The 26,745-nt window shown below is 36.6% G+C and overlaps 1 protein-coding gene across 2 annotated transcripts in view; it reads left to right on the forward strand.

Moving 5' to 3' along the window:
* Positions 1-8,691: 8,691 nt before the first annotated feature.
* MLIP (muscular LMNA interacting protein) overlaps positions 8,692-26,745 on the forward strand; it is a 243,042-nt gene continuing 224,988 nt past the window's right edge. For both annotated transcript variants that reach the window (XM_055391124.2, XM_004044223.5), the window contains exon 1: positions 8,692-8,846. In XM_055391124.2, the coding sequence (XP_055247099.1) occupies positions 8,784-8,846 (63 nt within the window). In that variant the 5' untranslated portion in view covers positions 8,692-8,783. The remainder of the gene's footprint in view (positions 8,847-26,745) is intronic.

Raw genomic sequence — 26,745 nt, forward strand, 5'->3', positions numbered from 1 at the left:
TCCACAGATAATCAAGTAAATGAGCAAAAATTTGCTTTTCAAATTCTGAGTCTCTTCCCTGGCTATGCTTTAAATGGGACTTCCACATGGGCCATAGCCCAAAGTTGGATCCCTTTGCACAGAGGCTAGACATCGAAGTAGTGGCCTTTGGGGTAACACAGACTCACTTCTGTTGAGAGTAATTAGCGAAGAAAATTTGTGGGAACTGAGGAAGGTTCAGCAGAAGTCTGCCCTCTCTGGACATTTTTTGGTGGCTGGGAAGCAGGGCAATTGTCCTGCCTGACTGTGGAGTTTGTTCAGCCTTGTCATGGACATCTATTGCATAATTCTGACTTTTCTTCTCTGGAGTAATGGACATTTCACTTCAGAAGGACTTTTAATTTTATTTAAAAAATCCAGTCAACATAATAGAAGAAAAATTCAATTTTCAGTAACATTTTACTCTGTTACCACTTATGTCTTTAGGGAAGCTTAAAGAATTTTCATCAGTACACTAAAAATTAGATAGTTGGATATGTTGCAAAACTTTCAACACTCGACTCAAAATTCCCACTATTGCTAAGACATTCTTATAAAGAAATATTTTGGGGGGAACTTAGCAACTACGGTTCTTGTGAAGTGGTCCCAGTGGGAATGAGGTTTATGCCTAACTCTTTTTTTAAAATTTGGTTTCTGCCTCTTGTGCCTGGTATCCAGTATTAGTTACAGAGTAAACAGTATTTTCCGAAGACTGACAGGGTCAGCTGTTCTGGGAATGTGGCCGTTGACCTCCCTGATGGATTACTGTCCTGCAGACTGCTTCCAAGTCAGTAGAAAGGTAAGCATTCTTTCTGTATAAGTGCAGATTGCTTTGGAACATGTTACAATTTCAACTGATAAAACTGAAAGTACATTTTGGGCACACTGTCTCAAAGGGCACCGAGCTGTTACTCTGGGGGCAAAATGATTTATCATGTCAACACAACCATGACAGTTAAGCTGCTGGGTTTAGGGGAGGGGTGAGCTAGGTGTTGAATCTGGTTGTATTGATTAAGTCATAAAGACCCAGAAAAACTTAAATCCGGAACTCCTTTCCAAAGTTAGAAAGACACATTGTAATTCTGCTTCTGAGTCCTTTTCCCTAAAATCTTGTCAGTTCACCTTGGTTTGTTGTCTTTACTCCTGAAATAGCAACGGTGTGTGTGTGTGTGTGTGTGTGAGAGAGAGAGACAGAGACAGACAGACAGACAGAAAGTGGCTACTAGGAACTATTAGGAAGTGTATCGACTGTTGAAAGGGCCTAGAAATATATTGACTGCAAATGCAAGAGCAAAACCTGTTCAACCAAGTACCTCTGTGGATATAACCATGCACAAGAGAAAATAAATTGAAAGCCCCTTGAAAACGTGCTATTATATAGTAGTTGAGAAAACGGAACATGCTGGACTTGATTCTCAACTGATTTTAGCCAGTTTGTTTTACAGAATCTGAAGGTATGAATTTAGTTTTATATCCGAATGACTATTGCTATGTAGAAATTGTCATCAATGTTAATAGCAGTAGTTTTTTAAAACCTCACATTTTACTTTTCAATAAGTTTCCAATAAAGGAATTGCATTTTTTTAAGATGGTGCACAAATTAAAAAAACACTTTTCAAAGTTCTTACAGTTCTCACTTGATTCAAATATTTTCTAATGCTTCAAAAAACACTCTACCTCAGAAGTAATTTTAGAAAGAACATGTTTTCTCCCTTAGATGGACTAAAATGTCTTCTTTATAGTCATTCAAAAAATATGGCCCAGAACCAAAATAAGGGGACAACCAGTATCAGAAGAAGTTAAAAAACTTACATTCCAGTAGAAATAGTTTATGTTTCACTGAAGAACAGTAATTACAAAGGTACAAGTTTGTTAAGCTGTCATTATCATAATTACCATCTACTGATATTTTGGGGTTGGCTTTTTTATCTGCTTGGCAGCTTCAACTTACAAACAATATTTGTTGTATAGTTACGAATTCAACTTTAAGAAATTCCTCCATAGACATTATCTTTTCACAAGCTCTGAGTACCCACCACAACTTTTAGAACTCAGTACCGCTTGCCTACAGAAGCCATCACGGATGCCTTAAAAAGGGTGGTGATGGGAGGTTAAAAGTCTTCCTGTAGAAGAGTTGACAGGTGCTCCTTAAGAGTTTGCAGCTGCCAAAGCTGATAAATAGATTCAGGTAAGGATGCTGAGACAACCAGAAAGAGCTGGGAACCATTCTCTCGCTTGCCTACAGCCACCTCCCTCCCCAATGCTGTGACCACCAATTGGAACATAGCTTTCTAGAGACAAAGGCATAAGCTCTGAACTAAGAGCAACACCAACAGATCAGAAGTTAACTGTTTGAGATCAGTGCTCAATGCTGGATCTGAGCTACATTTGGATTAGGCTCTTGGGTACCTGAAGCATGTGCTGAGTATAGTATCCTGGTCCATCACTAAATGGGTGTGGAGATTACGTCGGCTTCTGAATTGATCAAGGGGGGAATAACGGACTCATGTTCTGGATGGGCTATGTGGAATGATAAGAAACCTTTATAAAAGCATCAGTTGTCCCAGAAGATGACCCCTGTCTTAGTAAAAAGATATTTATCCTTGGAGCATGTAATGGGGAAGATTCTGGGTTGTCTATGCCATGTTTGGCAGATTGTCATTCTTTCAAAAGAAAACAGCATTTTTTTCATTCATGCCTTGTCTACCTTGTGAGGTTTCAGCAGTAGAGCACCTATCTGTGCTTTTTTTGTGGAGAAGGAAGTTTTTTAAATGGCAGGTGAGGGAAAATCACCACAATTAAAGTTAATTTACATTTGGATCTCTGATCCAGTAGATGAACAAGCAATTTTAATTGCTGCAAGTTCCACTTTCCCCCAGTTTTTGAATACAGGCACAAATTCATCAGGCACTTATTTGGGAAGCAGGTGTATTGAATGCAAAGGAATGAAGTGAGGTGGCAATATCTTGAACCAAATATTATGTGCCAGTGGTCATTTGTTTCCATTTTGAATGGAATTCTTGCTTGGTTACTGCAGTTTACATTTTAATTTCCTGTTTGGAGGGACCCTATGTGTGTAGTATATTCCTGGGAAAAATAATAAATTTCCAGCTTAAAAAGGAATTACAAATCTTCCTTTGTCAATTTTTTAAAAAAAATAATAGCCTTCTTAACGTATAATTTATATGCTATAAAATTTATCCTTTTACGCTGTACATACACTTTGGTGATTTTTAGTATATTTTCAAAGTTGTACAAAATCATCATCAATGTCTAATTTCATAATGTTTTCATCATCCAAAAGAGTAACTCTGTTCCCGTTAGCAGTCACTCCCTGTTCTGCCTTCCCTCCTACCACTGGAAACCACAAATGATCTTTCTCATTCCATGAATTTGCCTATTCTGGACATTTTATGTAAATAAATCATGTAATAGGTGGTCTTTCGTGACTGGCTTCTTTCACTTATTGTACTTTCAAGGTTCATCCATGTTCTTGCATGTATTAATACTTAATTCCTTTTTATTGCTGAATAATTTTCCCTGTATGGATATACCACATCTGTTTTACCATCCATATACTGATAGATATTTGTGTTTTTTCCACTTTTCGACAATTACAAATAATGCTGTCATGAACATTTGGGTAGAAGTTTTGTGTGGACACATGTTGTCACTTCTCTTGTGTATATACCTAGCAGTGGAATTTCGGGGTAATATTGTAATTCTATGTATAGCATTTTGAGGAATTGCCACACTGTTGTCTAAAGTGGCTGTGCCCCTTTATGATTTCAGGAGTAATGTAAGAGGGTTTCAATTTCCTCACATCCTTGCCAATGCTTGTTATTGTTTGTGTTTTATTTTAGCCACCCTAATAGGTGTGAAATGTTATTTCCTGGTTTTGTTTTGTGCTTCCTAATCACTATGATGTCGAACATCTTTCCATGTGCTTGTTGGCCATTTGTTTTCTTTGGAGAAATGTCTATTCAAATCCTTCGTCCATTTTTTTACATTGGGTTGTCTTTTTATTGTTGAGTTGCAAGAGTTCTTTATGTATCCTGGATACAAATCTTTTATCAGATAAATAACTTGCAAATATTTGCTCTTATTTTCTATTTCAATGGTTTCCAACCTTTTTGGTTTCCCAGAAGACAATTTTTCCACAGATGGGGCTAGGGGTGGGGGATGGTTTCTGGATGAAACTGTGCCACCTCAGATCATCAGGCATTCGTTAGATTCTCATAAGGAGCATGAAACCTGGATTCCTTACATGCGCAGTTCACAATAAGATTCATGCTCTGATGAGAATCTAATGCTGCTGCTGATCTGACAGGTGGTGGAGCTCAGGTGGTAATGCTCGCTCAGCTGCCACTCACCTCCTGCTGTGCAGCCCATTTCCTAACAGGCCACAAAGTACTGGTTCATGGCCCAGGGGTTGGCGATCCCTGGTCTAGTTAATTTTTTTGCCACACTTATTGGGGTTTGGATAGTATCTTTGAAGTCACCTTTTTCCTACATAAATGTCATGTCGACCAGGGAAAAAATGTCACACGCTTTTCCTGAGAACCCGCTTGTTGCCAGACATTCTGTTAGGTTCCTTACACACAAAATTTACCACACTTAATTTTCGTAACAACACATGTGGTTGGTATCATCCTTCTATTTAGGGGACAGGGAACTGAGACTCCGATAATTAAGTAAGTAGTTTGCTCAAAATGAGCCAACTAGAGAGTAGCAGAATCTGCAAACAAATTCAGTTGTCCCTGCTTCCTAAATCCATTTCTTTCTCCCTTAATAGTTACTTGAGTAGGATCTGTGTCTTGAACAATCAATATGGTATTCATTGTAGTATGATTTGTGTTGGATTAATATAATTTTATTCCGGTTTCCTATCAAAAGTCTTATAAACGATTATGTATTAAGTGTCTCAAGTCTCATTCATTGGATCCATTTTCTTCCCTGCCCTCCCTCTCATTCTCTTTTCCTTCTTTGATTTTTTTCTTTCCTCCCTTTTCCTCTTGCCCTCCTTTTTTCACAGGTATTTATTTAGCCCACACTACATTGTACATGCCTGAATAATATGATGAATAAAGCACAGTTTCATGCTTATACTCTAGCAGGGAAGGCAAACTACAAAGAAGTTCATATGGATAAACTTAACATATAATGTGACATAATTTAATACCAAAGATGATAGGAGCTATGAAGAAGAAAACAGCAAGTGAGTGAACAAAGAGTGATGGGTTTGCTGTTTGTGATGGGGAAGGCCTGGATGAAGTGAGAAGGGAGCTACGTGACTATCTGGGGGGAGAACACTCCAGGAAGACAGCTCCCAAGGAAGGAACATGTTTGTTGTGACTGACAAATGGAAAGGAGACCAGAGTGGCTCAATCTCTTTTCTGTTTGACCAGCAAGTAGATGAGAGCTAGCTTTTGCCTGGGCATAGTTTCATCTAAAGAAAGTTCTGTGCCTCAATCGTATCTAAAATATATTCAAACGTATCTCTGAAAAGGCATGGAAGAGAGAGCATTCACCACACAGTGCTGGTGCTATTTACCCAGTCTCCTGTTACACCTGTAACGAAGTGATTTGCTCAGAGGAGAAGCTAAAGTGCATAGCAGCTGGAGAGGAACTTAGGCGAGGGGCCTTGATGGCTGCTTATTAGTTGTGTAACTGTGTCTTGCTTTTTCAACTCTGAAATGGGTATATTAGTTTGATTTGGCTGTCCTACCAAATACCACAGACTGGGTGGTTTAAACAACAGAGGTTTGTTTCCTCAAAGTTCTGGAGGATTGATGACTGAAATCAAAGTGTCAGCACAGTTGGTTTCTTCCTTTTATAAATATTTGTAAATTTATTTTTTATTAAAAAATTTTTCCGCCTCTAACTTCGTTGTGAAGACTATTTAGTACAGCAAATGTTATGGACAGTTTAAAGGATTGGGGCCAACGTTAACTGACCAAGAACAACTTCCATCTAAATCATCACAAAAAATGTTTAAATAAAAAAAGAAAAAAGTAAAAGTAAAAAAGGGGGCCAACAGGAGCTTCAGGTTGAATGAGACCCTCACGTTTATCTAATACATTCAATCCTAGCTAGAGTGTAACAAAATGGAAACAGGAACACTGTAATCCTAAACTTCCATTACAGCTCGTTCTTTGTACACACCTGTGAAGCCCACCCTCATTCCCCTAGTGCTCCCAACTCAATTACATCCTGGTCTGTTGGGACTGCTGACTCAGGAGCATATAGAACTCTTTAATCCTATCTTTGTTGTAAGGCTGTCATGTCTGGGTATTAGCTCGCTAAACCAGGCAGCTGAGGTCTGCCAGATCGTCCATAAAATCAAACAACTGATGATATCAGTGTGACAGAGTGGCTGTTGGGATCATTCTCTTCAGATATTCTTCATTTATTTTACAAATGCCATCCATGCATTTGTTCAAAGATTCATAGTCAGCCTAAGTTCTGTCTTCTGGCTTTTTGGTAGGCTGTGCCAGCAAGATGTTGTGAGATCACCCACCAAACTCTTCTCACGGTAGCTGCTGCTTACCCTGCAGCACCAGGGTTGGTTTCTTCTAAGGCTGCTCTCTTTGACTTATAGATGGCCATCTTCTCAGTGAGTCTTTACAGGGCCTTCCCTCTGTGAGTGCCTGTGTTCTAATTTCTTCTTAGAAGGAACCACTCATAATGGATTAGGGACCATCCTAATGCCTTCATTTAACCTTAATTACCTCTTTCAAGAACATTCTTTACATACAGTCACATTCTAGGGTATTGGGGGATGAGAACTTCAACATATGAATTTTGGAGGCACAAATTTAGCCCATAAAAATGGGGAAGATAATAATATCTACCCTCTAGAGTGATTTTAAAAGGGAATTGAAATAACATTTGGAAAGCCTTAAAGTGGTACCTAGTGCACGGTGAGTATGCCAAGGAACTGTGCTATATGAGGGTTATTATCCTGCTACTATCCAGTCGCACCTCGGTTGTGAGTTTGTTGAGGGCCAAAATCCAGGGATTGTATTTGTAAATTGTATTATTATTTTCAATTATTTTATTTAAAAAAAAAACTACCTGCCCCTAGGATAATCTTTATCTATTATAGGCACTCAGCACATGTTTGTGTAACTAAAACTTTTCATGCCTCCCACATCTCTTCCAAATCACTACCGTATTCTCATCTGCCAACCAACTCTGCATCACACACACCATTCCTTTTCCTCCTAACCAGATCCTGGATTTAGTCTTCAGGCATTAAACTTGCATGCTGAGCATGAATTGAGTTTCCTTTTGCAGCCACAGCATGATTCTTTTTCTTTTTTTTTTTCTAGAGAAGTTTAGGAAGTTCGTTCACTTAAGATTTTAACAATTGCCTTGCTTTTGACACATACCAATCTTGCATGTTAATCAATCTTTAAGATTTTTGTTTTCCAACTTGTTAGAACAATAACCAGCATAAATAATTTCCTTTCTGGAATTTACATTTGAGTCAAAAGAGGAAGCCCCTTTTGCCCATGAATCTAATACAGTGTTTCTGAATTTATCATCCTGAAGGATAGGTTTATTGCCTACTCAGTGTTTCACTTCTGAAGTCTTCAAACCTTCCACCATGATGCAGAATAAATTCTGGAGCAACCCTGCCTGACAACAGAGGATTGACTGCAATTGTTTGAAAGGACAGAGCTCCACAACACATTTTCTGAAATGTTTTCTTATGAAGGAAAAGCTGATAGGGAATTTGAGTTAAAGTAGACAAAACAGAACAAAACAAAACCAAAACCAAAAAACAGGTGTTAAAAGGATGTTTTAAACAGGCTGAGGTATTAAATCACCATAGAGAGCAGTCTTAGTTTACTCTGAAATCCGTTTCTATTCTTCTACTACCTTCCACATATTTTGTTTTGCTGCAAAACACAGGGAGAACTATTTACCATTGTTGCCCAATTAATTTTCTTTAAGGCATGTAACATTTTCTAAAGAAATCTGAAAGTACTTGTTCCACTGAAAAAATGAGATTTATCTTCTATATCTTAACTTTGCTCCCAGTGAAAAAGCCAGGATAATGAAGAACAAAATCCATTTTTGTGAAGGAAAACACTTTTATTTCATGGTATTTTTAAACATCATTTTGTCAACTCTCCATGGAATAAAGTTGACAACACCCCTTGAATATATGTTTGCATGTCTTTATAGTTTTAATTTGTTATACTTTTGCTCTTCCTCTTTAAGCAACATTTTAAAAAATCTACAAAGTAATACAAACATATCTACACTACTAGGTTGCAAATTGGAATTTGGAAGCGCTAGATCTGCTGATTTTATTTGCTATCTGACTATCACATTTGTTCCTTTTAACTGATTTATTAGGTCTGTATTCTAGAGTATATTTTATTCTGTTGCAACAGCTATTAATGAATTCTTTGATCGTGGATTTTTGTCACATACATCTGTATTGGTTCAGGGAGCCTAACCTGTTGGAACATTCTGCTGAAGAGTTTGCTTTTATATCTAGGGACATTTATCATTATCTAAGGCCAGCTGCCTGACTTCTCTTCAGTGCTCTGTTTATAGGGTTTGAACATCTATAAATGGAAACACTAGCTAACCAGAAATTATCGCTAGGGCTCTCTGATAGTGTCCTAGGCTCTCACAACTTGGAATGTCCTGCAATATCTAACATGTAAGCACGTCGAATCATTTTCTAGACAGAATCTGAACCTCTGTGTCTCTCAGTCTTTCTCTCTTTCTCATTGTCTTTCAATATGGAACTTGAAAAGCGTGAAAAAAGAAGCTTATTAAACAAGAATTTAGAGGAGAAACTGACGGTAAGACATGAGATTTAGCACACACAGATTTATAATGAAATTGACAGGGTAGTAGAGCAACTGTCATAGACTGGAAAAGTTGTGCTAGCCGGCCTCTGTTTCCATGTTTTGCTGGTCAATAACTTTAAAATTAATGAGTTCCATGGGCTTTCCTGAAAATAATGTAATAAAGTTATATATAAAATGCCATTACACAAATGAGGGCAAACTTGATTTAGTTAAATGATGTGGTTTACCTTCATTTTAAAAACTGGAATCCATTTATTTTGACCTCTCATTGTGATTGCCTCAGCGCTGGAAGATTGTTTTATTTACGTATGTGAAGCTTAGCGAGTGTTCAAATCCATTTTTTTCTCAGAGATACCAGGAATATGTGCCAAGAAAAATAAGTATTATAGAATATATTAATGTTTTATTAAGTTTAATGAACTTCTGGTATGAGGATAAAGTTTTTTGCCATAGAAGTTATAAAAGTAATTTTGCCTCGATACTAAGCAATTAAATGTCAATGATTAATATGGTGACTTATATTTGCTCAAATACAAAATAGACTACAACCTTGAGTTAAATGTGCTGTCCATGGCTCATCTGATGAGCATAGGTCACTAATTATGTTTGTAAATTTACTGTGGCTATAGAGTTAACATTGGAACAGGTCATAACTAATTTTAATATCAGCATAAATAACAAAAAGTAAGATAATATAGCACATAATAAGACCAAATTCATGGGAATACATTGTTCTAGATGTATGAAGTTGAGGTTTATGGACTATTCAAGATATTAAAACTGGAAAAATGGAAAAAAGAACCATACTGGGTTGAAAACTCTTGAAGTGTATTAGAATTTCAAGGTCTTAAAGTAATATATTTAATAAAATATACAACCTTTTCTTAAAGGAATCAGGTCATCATTTTCAGTACCCACTTTGTACCTCTGCCCTAGGTGATTGTCCAGACATGTAATGGCCACAGAGTATTTTCCTTTCTGACTATTTGGAAAGGCCATGTGTCCTTGTAGAGCTAACCAGGGATTTTGAATCAGAAAGGGCTTGGTGAAAATTCTTGCCCACAACTACCAAATATAAGACCATGGGTTTTGTTTAATCTTTCTGAGTCTCAGTTAATTCATGTGTAAGATAGGGAACAGTAATAACTAATCTGAAGGCTTTTGTGAAGAATAAAAACTATAATGTACGTGAAGTCCCTAGCCTAAGCCTATTTTTAAACTGTTTTTGGCCTGATTCACTTAAAAAGCACATGCCCAAAGTTTACTAATATGGAAAGAAAAAAGTTAAAATGCATTTAAAAGTAAAAAGAAAACCCAGATATGGTAAGCATAAAGGCTTAGTGGTCATAAAACCTTTATGGAACCAGATAGGGAGTAACTAAATACATGAATAATTGGTTGCTATGAATTAGTGTGAAATTTGACCTTGAGCTTCCTGGCAGTCTTTTACAGGAGGTTTTGCGAGTAAACATAGAGGATATGGGGCAAGTGCACAAAGTGAAGATGGACTCTTCTTATTCGAAGTGATTCGATGTATTAGCATTTCACTTTCTGGAAAGTCAGACATTGTGCATGCCTGACTCTATCTTGAATACAGCTATAAATCTAGAAGTGAGCAAAAACCTTTCCTTAGAGGAAGTAGCTGTCACAAAACTCATGAACATTACTCTGTAGCAGAGGCCTAGGGCTAGCCTCAGATTGACTTCCAAAGATTGCGGGGAAATATGGCGGCACATCAGAGGCATACGAACATTCACCTGCGCTGAGAAGAGAGGCTGTTCTGGGGGTGGCAGGAACACATGAAAGCCCAGTGTCTGGGGTAATTAAGTGTACAAGCAAATAGAGTTAAGGAACCTGGCACCTTTCAGATACAGGAGTTCTGATGACACTGTTATCAAGAAAAGTTTTGCCTATGCTTAGTATTTTCTATTTAAGAGAGTTGGAAAATCTATATCTTTGAGGGTTTCCAATAAAAGTTATTTTGGCTGTTTATGTGAATGAATATCCAAAAACTTCGGTTCATCGAGCATTATGTTTCATGTTAATACCAATGTAACACAGTATGACTGGCTAGGTTGCTGAAGACAGTTGAAAAATGTATTTTTGTGGAGTTCACTATTTTCTGAAATTTATTCAATTTATTTATTATAAATAGTAAAGTTCGTAAAAGTCTGGTTTTTAAAAGAAGAAAATACTTTTTCCATTAAAATATTTAAATATGTGTACATTATAATATTGTGTTATACATTTGTTAAAATTAAAGCTGTAGCTCTCATAAGGATCTTTATTATGAACAGTGTTATAGTATGTGTCACACACTTAAGCAATATGCATTATTGGGTTTATTTGAAAAAATTTCTAAGGTAAAATCTATAGTAAATAAGTAAGAAAGTCACCAGTCTGCAGAATTTAAAAATTCATCAGTTTATTACACACAAAGATAAAACAAGACAAAATAAGACAAAGGCAAGACACAAGTAAAACAAGATTCTTTGCTACACATCCAATATAAATCTTATCTTACCCTGGGTGAGTGAATTGCTACTTTTAAGTATTGATTTTTGCCCTGAGTTTATTGCTGTTTGCTGATTAAAAGATTGCTAGGTACTTAACCAATTCAAGGTGACTCTTTTACATCTATTAATCAATACATAATTAGAAATAAAGGAATGATATCAAATTCTTCAAAATTTCTTAAATCTACCAATGCCAAGTGAAATTTCTCATAATTTGGTTGATGTTATTCCAATATTTCAAACATCAGAAGAAAAATCAATTAACATGGACTTAGAAGGACATTTCCACCCCTTTGAAAACCATCTATTAAATCATGTGGAATATCTTAGTCATTGATTCTGCTAGATGACAATAAAGCTAATTTTTGTGGGAAGTGGTAGAGAGGTGGAAGAAAGGAGGAAAGTATTTTGTAACAATATGTTTCAATTTGGTTAGTTCCACCATAATTGCTGTTGAGGTTGAATGGATCTTTTGTTTTTCCTATCATGTATTTTCTAAACTCTGTTCCTGGGAATTCTGATTTTCCAAAGTGCTTCCCACAATGCGGTTCTGGTTTGTGTTCAAGAATATTCAGAAAACACTGAGCAGGAAATGCACTATACAACACATTTCCCCTTGGAGACTCATATTTGTATTGTAATATACTAAAGACTGTGAGGCACTCTGGAGGTTAATCCAGTGTTTCCTAAACTCACCTATCAGTGTAATGTATTTTAATGTGTGTGCGATAACAGTGAATATTCTGAGGAACTAGCAGTGTTCTCTGCAACATATCTTAGGAAATGACGTGTTAGCATATGAATTTGTAGTCTGATTTTATTTTTGAGTTGCATTTTTGGAATAATGATAGACAAAGAGATACATTCAAGCTGGGTATATTTGTATCTATAACATGAAGTTACTTCTGGAATAGTTTTAAGAAATAGGTACTAGTTTCTATGTATTATGTTTAATAAATAAGTAAAACCAAGACAACAAATCTTGACTCTTTTCCAAATGTCTTTTAGACTATAAGTGCATCAACAAAGAGTTTTACTTATATTTACCTTCTACTGAAATTTCATAATGAAAAGGAAAAAAAATCATATATTACTATAGTAAAAATGATCATGTACCTCAGGGCATTCTGATAAATAATGGTTTCTTTCTCTAAGAGATTATAAGAAGAAACAGATCTCATGCATAAATTTAATAATTTCTATTGTATTAACATAATATGTCTCGAGACAATTTTATCTTCTCAAATAATGAATGTTCAATAATATTACAAAAATAATGATAATGGCCGGGCGCGGTGGCTCATGCCTGTAATCCCAGCACTTTGGGAGGCCGAGGTGGGCGGATCACGAGGTCAGGAGATCCAGACTATCCTGGCTAACACGGTGAAACCCCATCTCTACTAAAAATACAAAAAATTAGCCGGGCGTGGTGGCAGGCACCTGTAGTCCCAGCTGCTCGGGAGGCTGAGGCAGGAGAATGGTGTGAACCCGGGAGGCAGAGCTTGCAGTGAGCTGAGATTGCGCCACTGCATTCCAGCCTGGGCGACAGAGCGAGACTCCATTTCAAAATAATAATAATAATAATAATAATAATAATGATAACAAGAAGAGTATATGATTCAACTTATTTTATATTGAGACTTGGTACAATCAAATCAACACAGTGGTCAATTTCTAAATGTCATAAATATTGCTACCTTGAGTTAAAAAGCAACTCTTTGAGATTGAGGATGAAAACAGGTCATCTGACATTAGTTTTCTTTAACAGCATATATCTAATATAAGGAGCTGAACAACTATATTTTAAATAATTTAAATTTTACTTTTTGTATTTAAACATTTGATATATTTTGAATATGAGAGCAAAAGACTCATCCAATGATATGTAAATTTACTTATGATCTCATAATAACATTCTTCTTGATTTCAGAAAAAAGAGTTCATACCATTTATTTATTTTTTATTTAATTAATTAATTTATTTTTTGAGACTGAGTTTCACTCTTGTCGCCCAGCCTGGAGTGCAGTGGTGCGATCTCGGCTCACTGCAACCTCCGCCTCCCGAGTTCAAGCGATTCTCCTGCCTCAGCCTCCCGGGTAGCTGAGACTACAGGCGTGCACCACCATGCCTGGCTAATTTTTGTATTTTTAGTAGAGACTGGGTTTCTCCACATTAGCCAAGCTGGTCTCAAATTCCTGACCTCAGGTGATCCACCCGCCTCAGCCTCCCAAAGTGCTAGGATTACAGGCGAGAGCCACCGTGCCTGGCACATACCACTTATTTTTAAATACAGCAAAAGAGAAAAGAAATGGAAAACAAACAAACAAACTGTTGTTAAAATGTAAAGCTACAAAGAATTTTAGAATTCTGTGATAATTCAGTGAAGGATAGCTCTTAAAATAAGGTTAATTAAATAATTTATTTATTTTGAATTCGAGTTTCACTTTTGTTGCCCAAGCTGGAGTGCAATGGTGCAATCTCAGCTCACTGCAACCTCCGCCTCCTGGGTTCAAGCGATTCTGCTGCTTCAGCCTTCTCAGCAGCTGGGATTACAGGCATGGGCCACCACGTCCAGCTAATTTTGTATTTTTAGTAGAGATGGGGTTTCACCATACTGGTCAGGCTAGTTTCGAACTCCTGACCTCAGGTAATTCGCCCACCTTAGCCTCCCAAAGTGTTGGGATTGCGGGTGTGAGCCACCATGCCCAGCCTAAATTATTTATTAATTCATAGCTTCATTAATACAAATAAAATTAATTACTTTCTAAGAAGAAATCTGTTAACAGACAAAAAACATGAGATTCGTGCTTGGTTCTAATTCCTCATATCATTATCTGATGACAGGTCTGGGTGTTGTTGGTGAGCGTCTTCAGAGATGCAACCTAGTGCCTATTGGATGGCAATGTACTCAGAAAAAACAAAACAGACTTTCAAATCAGTATACATCCTTAGACACTTATTTTGAATAAGACAGAGTACTAAGGGCTGCAGTGGGAACATACATGATAAAGAAAGTCCTAGCCCTCAAGGCAATTATTCTGCTTTGATTATTTTTAAGTACATTATGATATAATAATGATAGGTTTTAGCCGCTCAGAAACAGTCTAAGTGTACAAACCATTGACACCTCAGTTTCTCACATGGACCTGTGGTAGCAAGTCTATAATTATTCTTCAGAATGTCTTAACAATGGGAATGATTATAAAGCATTTTATGCTGTAACATGGTAACATGATTATTATTATTATTATTATTATTTTTGGAGATGGAGTCTCACTCTGTCGCCCAGGCTGGAGTGTAGTGGCATGATCTCGGCTCACTGCAACCTCTGCCTCCCGGGTTCAAGCAATTATCCTGCCTCAGTCTCCCGAGTAGCTGGGACCACAGGCACATGCTGCCATGCCCAGCTAATTTTTTTTTTTTTTTTTTTTTTTTTGTATTTTAGTAGAGACAGGGTTTCACTGTGTTGCCCAGGCTAGTCTCGAACTCCTGGGCTCAGGCACTCTGCCCGCCTCGGCCTCTCAAAGTGCTAGAATTACAGGCGTGAGCCGCCGCGCCCGGCCTGTAACATGCTTTATTCTGCCATAATATCTACTTATATATTTATTTCTCTTTCTAATTGTGTCTAACTAGAGTCATTGGTAACAGGTACTCACTCAGAAGGCCCTGACATGCCCCAAAACAAGTCATCTATTCTGCCAATGTTTCTGATGTGTTATCTAGATATTACTTTCAGTATGGCTTGAATGTTGCTTCTGATCTATATGTTATTCCTTACAAGGCAACTTCACATAATAAAATAAGTAATAAATGCAAATTAAATTTAATAAGTAGGAAATCTCTGGTGGTAAGGTACTGGATGTATGTATCTTTATACCACAATTGGTTGCATTCATTCTTAATAAACTAATTTTGGTGATGACCTAAATGAAGGAAAGAAAGATAAAAACCTGCAAACAATGATATTTTATTTTTTTGGCATTACATCATTTATTTTGGAAACCTCCTTCCTTGTCTCTGCTACTCATAAGAGTAACAATGACTCTTGCTGTGTTTTGGATTCAACTGATAAAGTTGCCTTAGATGTTCCTTTTGTCTGAGGGACAATTTTGATGGTAGAGGATGTGAGTTGCTTTGCCCCCATACCTTAACTCCCCTAAGCTGCCGGCTCATGTTTGATTTTATCGGTGACATTGTCATGGGCCATGGTAGGCACTTCAGCATCTTTAAGACTGCAGCTGCCCTCCCTAAGGTATTTGTGTTGCCTACCGTGCATTCTACGTCTCCACTTGGCACGTCGCCCACAATGGCCCATTCATCATTGGTATATTTTAAATTTATTATCCACTTTTCTCCAGAGATGGCATCCAGAGTTGACATCTAAAATACCCTGTGGAAATAATTATTTTCATAAAACAGATGGGTGCTAGAGACCAAAATTTCATGTTAAGTTTCTCAGTAAGCATCCCTCAGCTGGAAGGCAATTGGAGGGAATTCGGAACCAGGATTCTCTGAGTTTCTGAACACTGTGTCACTCCTGAATTTTTAGTAAAATTAATTAATTTTTCCCTTTCTTAGGGAGGTAAGACATTTCCGAGATGTCAATAAGAGGATTATATGATTGATCTCTCTGCACCAGATATTAGAGATTTGATGATTAAGATAATGTTCTCCAAATAACTGAGACAACCCTTAAGCATTATGAGTAATTAAAAAATTCTGGTCTTACCCCAGGTGAAGTATAGTAGTAAACAGTAACCATGAATCCTGATCATTTGGCAGACCAAAGTGAAAAACTAAGTAGTTGAAAAACTTAAATCTCTTTTGAATAAGAAATAATTCCATCTTAATTTCTTTCTGGCCTCTTCTCCTTTGAGCCAATAACAAAAATTTAAAAATTGCAGAAGAATCTATAGCATGAAATTTTAAAAAGAGAGAGGAAAGAAAATATGCTATGATAGTGGTGGACCATGAGGATCATTGGGAAATTGCTAAGCAGTGAGAATTAAAGTCCTAATGTGCATAATGGCAAAATGAGGAGATACTGGAAAAATGAAAAAGCGAGTGTGTACAGGTGTTTAATTCACATACCTATGAAAATCTAAATGAAGAACCTGTGTCTTCAGTGTGTGTGTGTGTGTGTGTGTTGATGGTGACAAGGATTCTTATTCCAAAGAGGTTTTCTATCTCTCCCTAAGTGCCAACTAGTATGGTGAGGAGCATGTTAGATCTGATTCCAGGAGACTGGTAGGTAATACAGTTAAAGTTGTGCTTGTATGGCCTTTGACAAATCACTTAATCTTTGGCTTCTTTATCTACAAAGTGAAAGGTTGGATTGGATTTGAAAATATTGCTATGCTCTTCAGCATTTTATACATCTATCAAAAGTGCTCTCTGGCTGTGGATTTATTAAATTCTTTCCATACCAAATGATGCCTATTTATTCAAACATTAGGAATCTTGAAATAGTTTCTATTTTTATATTATCACTGATCAAATGTAAAATAGAAGTCCTTGTTATTAGATGAAACCTTCCTTTTAGAATAGAAAGTTCACAGTTCAGTACTGATCAATTAAATTGCATAGTTTTCTATGTTTTCACTGAGAAATAACAAAGATTCAGGAATTGGATCATGGGTAAATATTGTGAAATAGATGAAAAAAGTAGCATGTAAGTGCCTTAATGTTTGTATTGAAATGCCCAAAATAAAGCATTATATTTTCTCACACTTAACCTAAAATAAAGTGGATGCTATGTTTTCATTTGGAATAAAAAATAATACACACACACACACACACACACACACATATATATATACATAAAATCTGTGTGTTAAATGTTATTTTAAACATGGTTTCTTTTATTCATTCTCTTTCTGTCATTCCTACCACTCCCTGCAACGTACCTGACACAGATATCTTAGTCCCTTTGCAACCTTAATTTTAGCCCCTCTGCATCACTGGTGGTTGAGGAAAAAGTGGACGCACAAGTATTGCCAAACTCTAGCCACCATTTTCATTTTCTTTCTTACATTAAGAAAAATGAGGGCTGTATCTATTGGAACCCAGGGAGGGGAGCTGAGAGTTAAGAAGTGAAACTGATAAGGATCCAGATTTCTACTTTATGGTTCAAATCAAGTTCTCGAAGCCATCCAGCCCTTTGAAAACCACTGCTAATTAAAGCAGTGTCTGCTGATAATGTAAGTCTGAGACTCACTGTTTGAATGGATCTTTTGATATAGCTCTGTGTGATGGTGAATAACAGAAAGGAGATAGATGGATTGCAGGCTTTAACCGAGCTGTGCTTTCACAGTGACATATATAGCATACTGTACGTGTGGCGAAATATTTTCTAGGTTCTCATTGTGAGAATTACAATTATATATCTAGTTGTTCTGTCCCAAGTACAGCTCCCCTAAGGGAATGACAAATAGACTGTGGTATTAGTGATAGAATTGTATTAGAGAATCATTTGCTTTATTTTGCTACATGACCTTCATGAAAAGAAGGGGATGATTTTTAAAAAAATGGTTAGAGGATGTATGTAGTTCAATTGCTGGTCTTTTGTTATTATTTATAACCTAAAAATTTCTCAAGGGTCCTTTTATTAATTTTCTTCTCAGTTAATGGGTATTTTCTTGCATGGGTAGCTTCTGGGAAGACACCCCCCTCCACCCCCAGCTTGGTCTTCAAAATAGGCCTAGTACCCTTATAGCTGTCAGAGCGTAGCAATTTAGAGACCACCTCGTGATTTTAAATACTAACTTGATGACATTCGTCTTAGGAGCAGTTGAGAGAGCTCATAGGATTGCTTTCCTGAACCTGTTATAATTTCTCTGGGGATATCATGTCATAGTGGGAGGCTGAAGGAAGAAAATGTTAGCATAAATTAATACGCTTATCACAGAGAGTGGGGCATTAATTTAGAATGTGAAGGAAATATATGGGAAATAAAACCTTTTTTCATCCCTATTTTGTTTTTCCACTTGAACTCAGCTTTCAGTCTTGGAATTCTGGCATGTTTTGTTGTGCCACTTGCTTCTGCCTATTCATTCATTCAGCCCAGCAATCCTTTGCCTACAGCTTGTAGACTTCCTGCCTGCTGGTCCATCTTTGCATGGGGTGGGGAAGGAAAAGAAAGAGCTGGTTTTAGAGGCTTTCAATGAATCTCCTTCTTTTCAGCCCTTCTTTACAGTCATGCCTTTGCCTTTGTGGAATTTGTCTTCCTTGACTCTGGCACCCTCCAGGGTTTGCAAAGTCATTTATACTAAGGTCTCTTCTTGGCAGCTCATCTTCATCTGGCCGTCTACCTCTATCTCCTTTTCATCTTCCAGAAATTTACAATGTGCTTTTTCACACGATTTTTCTCTTTGCCAGATCTCTTATTTTTGTGGGTTTATGGTTTAAAATTCCTTTACTCTCATTTTAATAGTGTCCAGAGAAGAATATGAAATGAACATGTGTGTTCCATTAGTGATCTTGACCCAGAAGCCCCTCAATTAATTTTAAAAGCTTGCTCTCAATGCTGTATTTGTGTTCGAAAATCATTTCAATAAATGATGGGTGCTATGGAACACCTTTATTCTTTTTTTGAGGGATGCTACAGTCTGGATGTGTCCTCCAACATTCAGATGTTGGAATTTAATAATCAACTGATAGTATGAAGAGGTGTGGCTTTTAAGAGGTGATGAAGCTGTGAGGTTGGAGTCCTAGTGGATGAGAGTAGTGCCCTTCTAGCAGGGCTTGAGGGAATGAGTTCATTCTCTTCTGCTCTTCTGCCATGTGAGGACACAGTGTTCCTCCCTTTTTTGCCTTCTGTCCCTTCCACCATGTGAGGATGCCTAGAAGACACCATCAATGAGAAATGAGCCTTTACCAGACACAGAACCTGCTGGCACCCTGATCTTGGACTTCCCGGAGTATATTTCTGTTCTTCGTAAATTATCCAGTCTCAGATATTTTGTTATAGCAGCAAAAATGGACCAAGACTAAAGATTCAAATACATTTTAAACCCAGCAACTTTTTTTTTCTGTTCAGGGTATCATACTATATACTATGTGAAATCATTGCATAAGTTATGTTATTTGGCATGCTAGAAATTCTGATCATATAACCAAAATTATGTCATTTCTAAAAGCTTGAAAATTTCAGCTTGTATAACAGGTTATAATCTTTACTCTTTTTCTTAGCATAAGAAAATCATTTGCAATAGTGATTTTGGTGGTTAAATGCTGGGATGCTGTGGTAAGAATCAAATCTGGGCTCCTATGTGCTTAACCTAAATGAGCCACCATTTTCTCATGTGTATAATGGGCTATGACTTGCCTCACAGAGCTGTCAGATGAACTAAAAATGTGGAAATATTCAAAAAGCACCCACACATAGTAAGCACTCAATAAGTGGTATGGTAGCCATTAGAGAAATGAGAATCACAGTGGTATACAAGTTACTTCTTGTGTCTGGAGAAACCCTGGACTTGTGATTGGGGATTGTTTTCTTCAGAAAAAAACCACATATGATTTCAAGCAACTGTCAGACCAGAGACAATGCTTACTTTCCCACTAGGAAGTGTGCCTTGAAAATTTTATTAACTTTTAATTGTATTTTTGTTCTGTGAAGTGACAAAGTTTCAAAAACAAGAATGTTTAAAAGATCCTGCCTATTCTGAAAGATGTTATGTCCTAATCTCAGTGGAGAATAATTATATTACAAGAATGCAAGCATTACATAGAGGTAAAAATAAATGCTAAATTGTGAGGTACAAATAATTAGGACTATACCTAATATGTGCTTCATAGAACTAATTTAAAAATCCCCAAAGCTGCTAGATTTGTCAAGTTGGGATATTTGTAGGAGGTGAAGAATATAGGTAAGAAGAAGGAGAGTTAGGGAAGGAGTCCTGGTACATGCGTGTGTGCACAGAATGTTCAAAAGAAGAACATAAGTACACGATTGACAGCACAATCTGATTCAATACATTTTAAACACAGCAACTATCTTTTTTTTCTGTTCAGGGTATCATACTATATGCCTCTTACCTTCATCTGGCATTTTTATTCCTTGCACGTAAGATATTTTCCTAGGAAAGCAACACTTCCAATAATTAATTAATTTTTTTACTTAAGAATTTTTCTAAAAAATATGCAGTCTCATCTGCAGATAGGACTATAAATTGCTACCATTTTTCTGGAGTATAATATGTATGGAGACCTTAATTATTTACCTACCTGCTGGCCAGATAATTTTACTCTAGACATTCATATGAAGCAAAGAAATATACAAATATTTAGTTTAATGATGTTTATTGCAATATTGTTTATAAAAGTAAAAATGGTGGACACAGTAGGGGAATTAGTTACTAATCTATGATAACATGATACAAGGAAATGTAAAGGCCTTGGTATAGTAGACAGTATTTTCCTTTTTTCCACAAAAGTGCAGATGTTATGCAAAGTGGAATGCTTCTTTTATAGATCATGCATGTTGACAGAACATTAACATGTAAATCAGTGAATATATTTGTGCAGCCCTATTAGCCAAACCCTAGAATCTTAACAACCCAAATAAAGGCAACAATATTATGGGTTAAACTGTATTTTTCAGTTTTACTAAGATTTCAAATAGCTCAGAGTAATTTTTTTTTGTAAAAAAATTGTACTGTAACCTCACATTTTTATTATCTTGCTGACTCAATGAGATTGTGTCAGAGAGGAATGCAAGGCCATCTGATTTTGGTGCTTTATTCCTTATCTGAGAGCAGATTTATGGAAGCCTTGAGTGCTTACATCCTTCTGCCTGTACCACCTTGGCTACCAGCAGACTGCAGGCTCCTCAAGGTCAGGAACTCTATGTTCTTGGCAACTTGTAAGCCTGATACGTGGAAAGTGGTACTCAAACCTTGTTTGAACTGTCTAGGATGGGTTTTACATGTCTGAGTGTGTGTGTGTGTGTGTGTGTGTGAGTGTGTGTGTGTGTGTGTGTGTGTGTGTGCACATGCGTGCGCATGCGCTTTATCCGATTTGTTATGACGGGGATCCCAAGCTAAGTCTAAATTAAATTTACCTTGATATTCAGCCACATCTGGAGAGCTGGTGGTTTGGCACTTTCACAGACCATTTTCAAGAGACAATGAAGAGCTTTTCAGGAAGGGACTTGTTCTGAGGGAAGAGACAGATGAGATATGGTTTTTGTTCATGGAAAATGAGAGACCCTGAGCATGGCCGACTGCCTCCACCTTCTGATTGACCTCCAACTTAACCTCATCAGTCATGCTGAGTAAAAAATTTTCCATGAAATCTTTGTGTGATATACAAAGCACTAAATGCTGGCATGCTTGTTGCTGGCAGCTTACCCTCTATAGTGTGGCCATCAGTAGGCAGCTATGGCATTGGTGGCAGAATTGCAGATTTTGGCATTGGAAAAGCATCACCAGAGTGTGACAGGAGGAGAATGGCAGTCTCCTGTCACTTAGCCAAAGTGCTAGTTCACAGAGCAATGACAGAATTATGGAGACTATGGAACTTTCTGAGAGTAGGTGAAAGTGGAACTGGAGAGTTCTATTTTTTTCATGCTATGTTTGATGATTAATTTGTCCTCATTTTTTGCCTCAAGAATAACTCAGTAAAACTCAATGAGAGGTTATATTTACAATTCCCTTGTGAAAATTAAGTAATATAAAAATGGTTTTTAGTATCTATTAGATATTTTCAGATATCATGAAATTCTTTACCACTGGCAGTTATGATTACAGAGATACTTAGGAAATCAATAAAAATTGGGTTATCCTTTGAAAATTTTCATATTTATTTTGAAGGAATTTATATTTTGCTTACATTTTTATTCTTATTCTACCAAAATCCTGTGCTGAGGGATAGCTTCTCCTCCATCACAGCCTGCAATAACAACCATACACAATAATGATGAGGTAGGGCAGAGTACTTCTGAATATCTGGAACTTTTGTGCATTTGGTTTGGGTTTGTTTTTATAATACTCAAGAAGTAAAAGGGATTTTATTTTATTTTATTTTTGAGACATAGTCTTACTCTGTCACCCAGGCTGGAGTGCAGTGGTGCAATTTTGGCTCACTGCAACCCTTGCCTCTTGGGTTTAAGAGATCCTCCTGCCTCAGCCTCCTGAGTAGCTGGGACTAGAGGTGTGCACTATCATGCCTGGCCAATTTTTGTATTTTTAGTAGAGACAGGGTTTTGCCATGTTGGCTAGGCTGGTCTTCAACTCCTGGCCTCAAGTGATTTACCCATCTTGGCCTCCCAAAGAGGGATCATTTTTTGGTTTCCCGTGTGTTTAAAGTCGTAGGTACAATTTTAGATTGGTATCTATCAATAATTGTGAGGAGGAATAAGCTGTCTGTCATTCTGAAAAGAAGCATGCTGCCATTTTTCCTATTACTCAGATTGTATTGATGTCTTACCATTAATAATAGGACAACTATTGATGTTTTGATCCAGTAGTCTAAATATTTCAGGACATTACTTTTACAAAACATCTTTAATTAAATTTTTTAATGTAACATCAGAATTGAAAACCAAATCCCTGTTGATTGATAGTTTAAGATAAACTGAGTAATCTTGCCTGATGATAATCATGATATAGATAATAGGCATGTTCCATGTTCTAAGAAATAGGTAAAGTACTTCGTTTGCGATCATTACCACGAATCTTGGAGGTAGATGCTATTTTCCCATTTTGCAGTTGGAGGAACTAATTTTTTTTTTTTTTTTTGAGATGGAGTCTTGCTCTGTTGCCCAGGTTGGAGTGCAATGGCGCGGTCTCAGCTCACTGCAACCTCCGCCTCCCGGGTTCAAGTGATTTTCTTGCCTCAGCCTCCAGAGTAGCTGGGAATACAGGCGTGTGCCATCTTGCATGGCTAATTTTTGTATTTTTAGTAGAGACAGGATTTCACAATGTTGGACAGGCTGGTCTTGAACTCCTGGCTTCGTAATCCACCCGCCTTGGTCTCCAAAAGTGCTGGGATTACAGGTGTGAGCCACCGCGCCTGGGTGGAACTAAGTCTTAAGTCAGTGGCCCAGGACACATAGCAAGCCAGTGGAAGAGTTGGCCTCAGGACAGCCTGAGTCCAGGTCTACTCTCCTAACCCTCACCTATATCCCTCTCATGACAGGCCCAGAACCTCAGCTCCCCATCACCCCTTTATGATGATTTCCTATTCTCCTCAGAGGAAATACATACTTTGTATTTACCCCAATGCGTAATAAACAAATAGTCAAAGATGACATTTACCTCACGAGGTCATTATTATTCTTCATTCTTGAAAAATTGGACTAATGTTTAGACATCATGGAATGGAATAAAATCTTACTACTATAGACTTTAAGTAAGTAATAGTACTTTAACATTCTTCTAAATTTACCTAACATCTTGTTAATAACGTTACTTAAAGACTTGTTAAAACAATTTCTCTTTAAATAGGGAAATATATTTGGATTACATGTTAAAATGTCACTAGAAATGTAATTAGATAGGTGATAACTTTTATATCACATATAAAAAGCTGTCTTGCCAAAATTTTGACTACTTTTTGGGGACCTACTTTATTGGTCAACTATTATTGTCTTGTCTTGATTGCAAATGAAAAACAAACCAAAAAGAAAATATCTAACATAATTTCTCTTCAATTAATGTTAAATAATTCTTTCAGATTTCTATGTTAGTGTGTAAACCTAGCATACATGAAACCCCTGATAATCACTAATCTGTTCTTCGTCTATATTCATCAACAATGTCAGTAGCAAATATAATTATATTATTTCACTAACACTAAATAAATGAAATTTTGCAGTGCAGTCGTGTGCTGTATGATGATGTTTTGGTCAACGATGAACTGCATATATGATGGTGGTCATATAAGATTGTAATGGAGCTGACAAATTCCTGTTGCCTAGTGGCATCTTAATGATCCTGCTCCTCCTGCGTAGGCCTAAGCTAATGTGTGTGTTTTTCACTTAGTTTATAATAAAAGCATTTAAAAAGTTAAAAAACATTAAAAATAGAAAAAAGCTTATAGACTAAGGATAAGAAGAAAATATTTTTTGTGTAGCTGTGCAATGTATCTGTGTTTTAATCTAAGTATTATTACAAAAGTCAAAAAGTTAAAAAAATGTAAAAAGTTCATAAAGTAAAAAAGTTAAAGTAAGCTAAGATTAATTTATTATTGAAGAAAAAATATTTTTATGTATTTAGTGTAGCTTAAGTGCACAGTGTTTATAAAGTCTACAGTAGTGTAGAGTAATGTCCTAGGCCTTCATCCTCATTCTTCACTCACTCACTGACCCACCCAGAGCAACTTCCAGTCCGGTAAGCTCTATTCATGGTAAATGCCCTATACAGGTGTGCCATTTTTTATCTTTTATACTATATTTTTACTGTACCTTTTCTATGTTTAGATACACAAATATATACCATTGTGTTACAGTTGCCTATAGTATTCAGTACAGTCACATGTTGTACAGGTTTGTAGCCTAGGAGAAATAGTCTATACCGTATAGCCCAGATATAGCCATATAGTATAACCTACTGCTAGGTGTGGTAGATTATACCATCTCAGTTTGTGTAAGTTCACTCCATGAGGTTTACACAATGACAAAATTGCCAAGGACTCATTTCTTAGAATGAATCTCTGTCATTAAGCGATGCCTGACTGTATACAAGCATTTTTGGCTTTTTTTTGACTTAGCATCACTTCCTTAAAGTTAGTCCAAGTTGTGAGGATCCACAGTTTCTTTTTGTTTCTGAGTATTATTCCATGTTATAGCTCTAGCTATATCACAGTTTAATGATTTGTCCAGTGAGGAATATTTGTGTGGTTTCCAATGTTTAGCTATTATAAATAAAGCTGGTACAAATATTTGTGTATATATTTCTGTGTAAAAATGGGTTTTCATTTCTCTGGGATAAATGCTGAAAGTGTAACTGCTGAGACATATGGTAGGTCCATTTTTTTAGTTTTAAAGGGAATTGTCAAATTATTTTTCAGAGTAGCTCTACCATTTTACATTCCTATCAGCAATGTATGAGTGTCACAGTTTCTCTATGTCCTCACCAGCATTTGGTATTATTATTTTTTGTTTTAGCTATTTTAATAGGTGTGTGGTGGTATCTTATCATGGTTTTAATTTATATTCCCTTGATTGTTAGGGTGTTGAACATCTTTTCATGTACTTATTTGCCATATGTATATCTTTTTTGGTGAAGTGTCTGTTCAGATCTTTTGCCTGGTTTTTAATTGGGGTTTTTGTTTTCTTCTTGTTAAGTTTTGAAAGTTTTTTAAAAAATATATTCTAGATGCATGTTCTTTGTTGGATATGTGGTTCGCAAATATTTTCTACCAGGTTGTAGCGTGTCTTTCATCCTCTTAACAGAATATTTTGCAGAGCAAAGATTTTAATTTTGCAGAGGTCCAATTTACCATTTTTTTTCTTTTATGGATCATGCTTTTGGTATCAAGTACAAGAACTCTTCACTGAGTCCTAGGTCTTGAAGATATTCTCCTAATTTTTAAAGCTTTATTGCTTGTCATTGTATACTTGTCTGTGATCCAGAATCCTCATCTATGAAATGAAGATAATAATACTACCTATGTCAAAGGGTTATTATTAGAAATAACATGTGCAAAAGTCTTGACAGTTTATTTTCCTGTGATTCTAGTTAGTCACCAGTGTTTTTTTTTTTTTAAATCTCCTTAAGCTCATAAGCAACTTCAGCAAAGTCTCAGGATACAAAATCAATGTGCAAAAATCACAAGCATTCCTATACACCAATAACAGACAAATAGAGAGCCAAATCATGAGTGAACTCCCAGTCACCAGTGTATTAATGGGAAAACTATTGGGCTAATTGACTTGTATTTGTAGAGTAGTCTAAGCTGCTGTTATAAGTTTACCCAAATATATTGACAACTTAGCAGAAAACTATTGTTCTTTTACACAATACCTCTGGAATGGCTATTCCCAAAAAGATCAGCAATAATGAGTGTTGATGAGAATCAAAAAAGACCAACGATAAGTGTTGTAGACAATGTGGCAAAAGGAAACTTTTGTACATTTCTGGTGGGAATATGAATTGGTACAATCAATATGAAAAACAATATGGAGGTTCCTCAAAAAATAAAAAATAGAACTACTATGTGACCCAGCAATCCCACTTCTGGGTATATATCCAAAGGAAATGAAATCAGTAGGTCAAAGAGATACCTGCATTCCATGTTCATTGTGACATTATTCACAATAGCCAAGATATGGAAGGTTCCAGGCTGGCTGTGGCATGGGAAATTGAGAGAAGTTGGGTCTCTGATATGTTTTTCTGAGTAACTACCAAGTGGAAGTTAATACTTCATAA

Source organism: Gorilla gorilla, chromosome 5 (genome assembly GCF_029281585.2).
Source record: "Gorilla gorilla gorilla isolate KB3781 chromosome 5, NHGRI_mGorGor1-v2.1_pri, whole genome shotgun sequence".
NCBI classification, from domain to species: domain Eukaryota; kingdom Metazoa; phylum Chordata; class Mammalia; order Primates; family Hominidae; genus Gorilla; species Gorilla gorilla.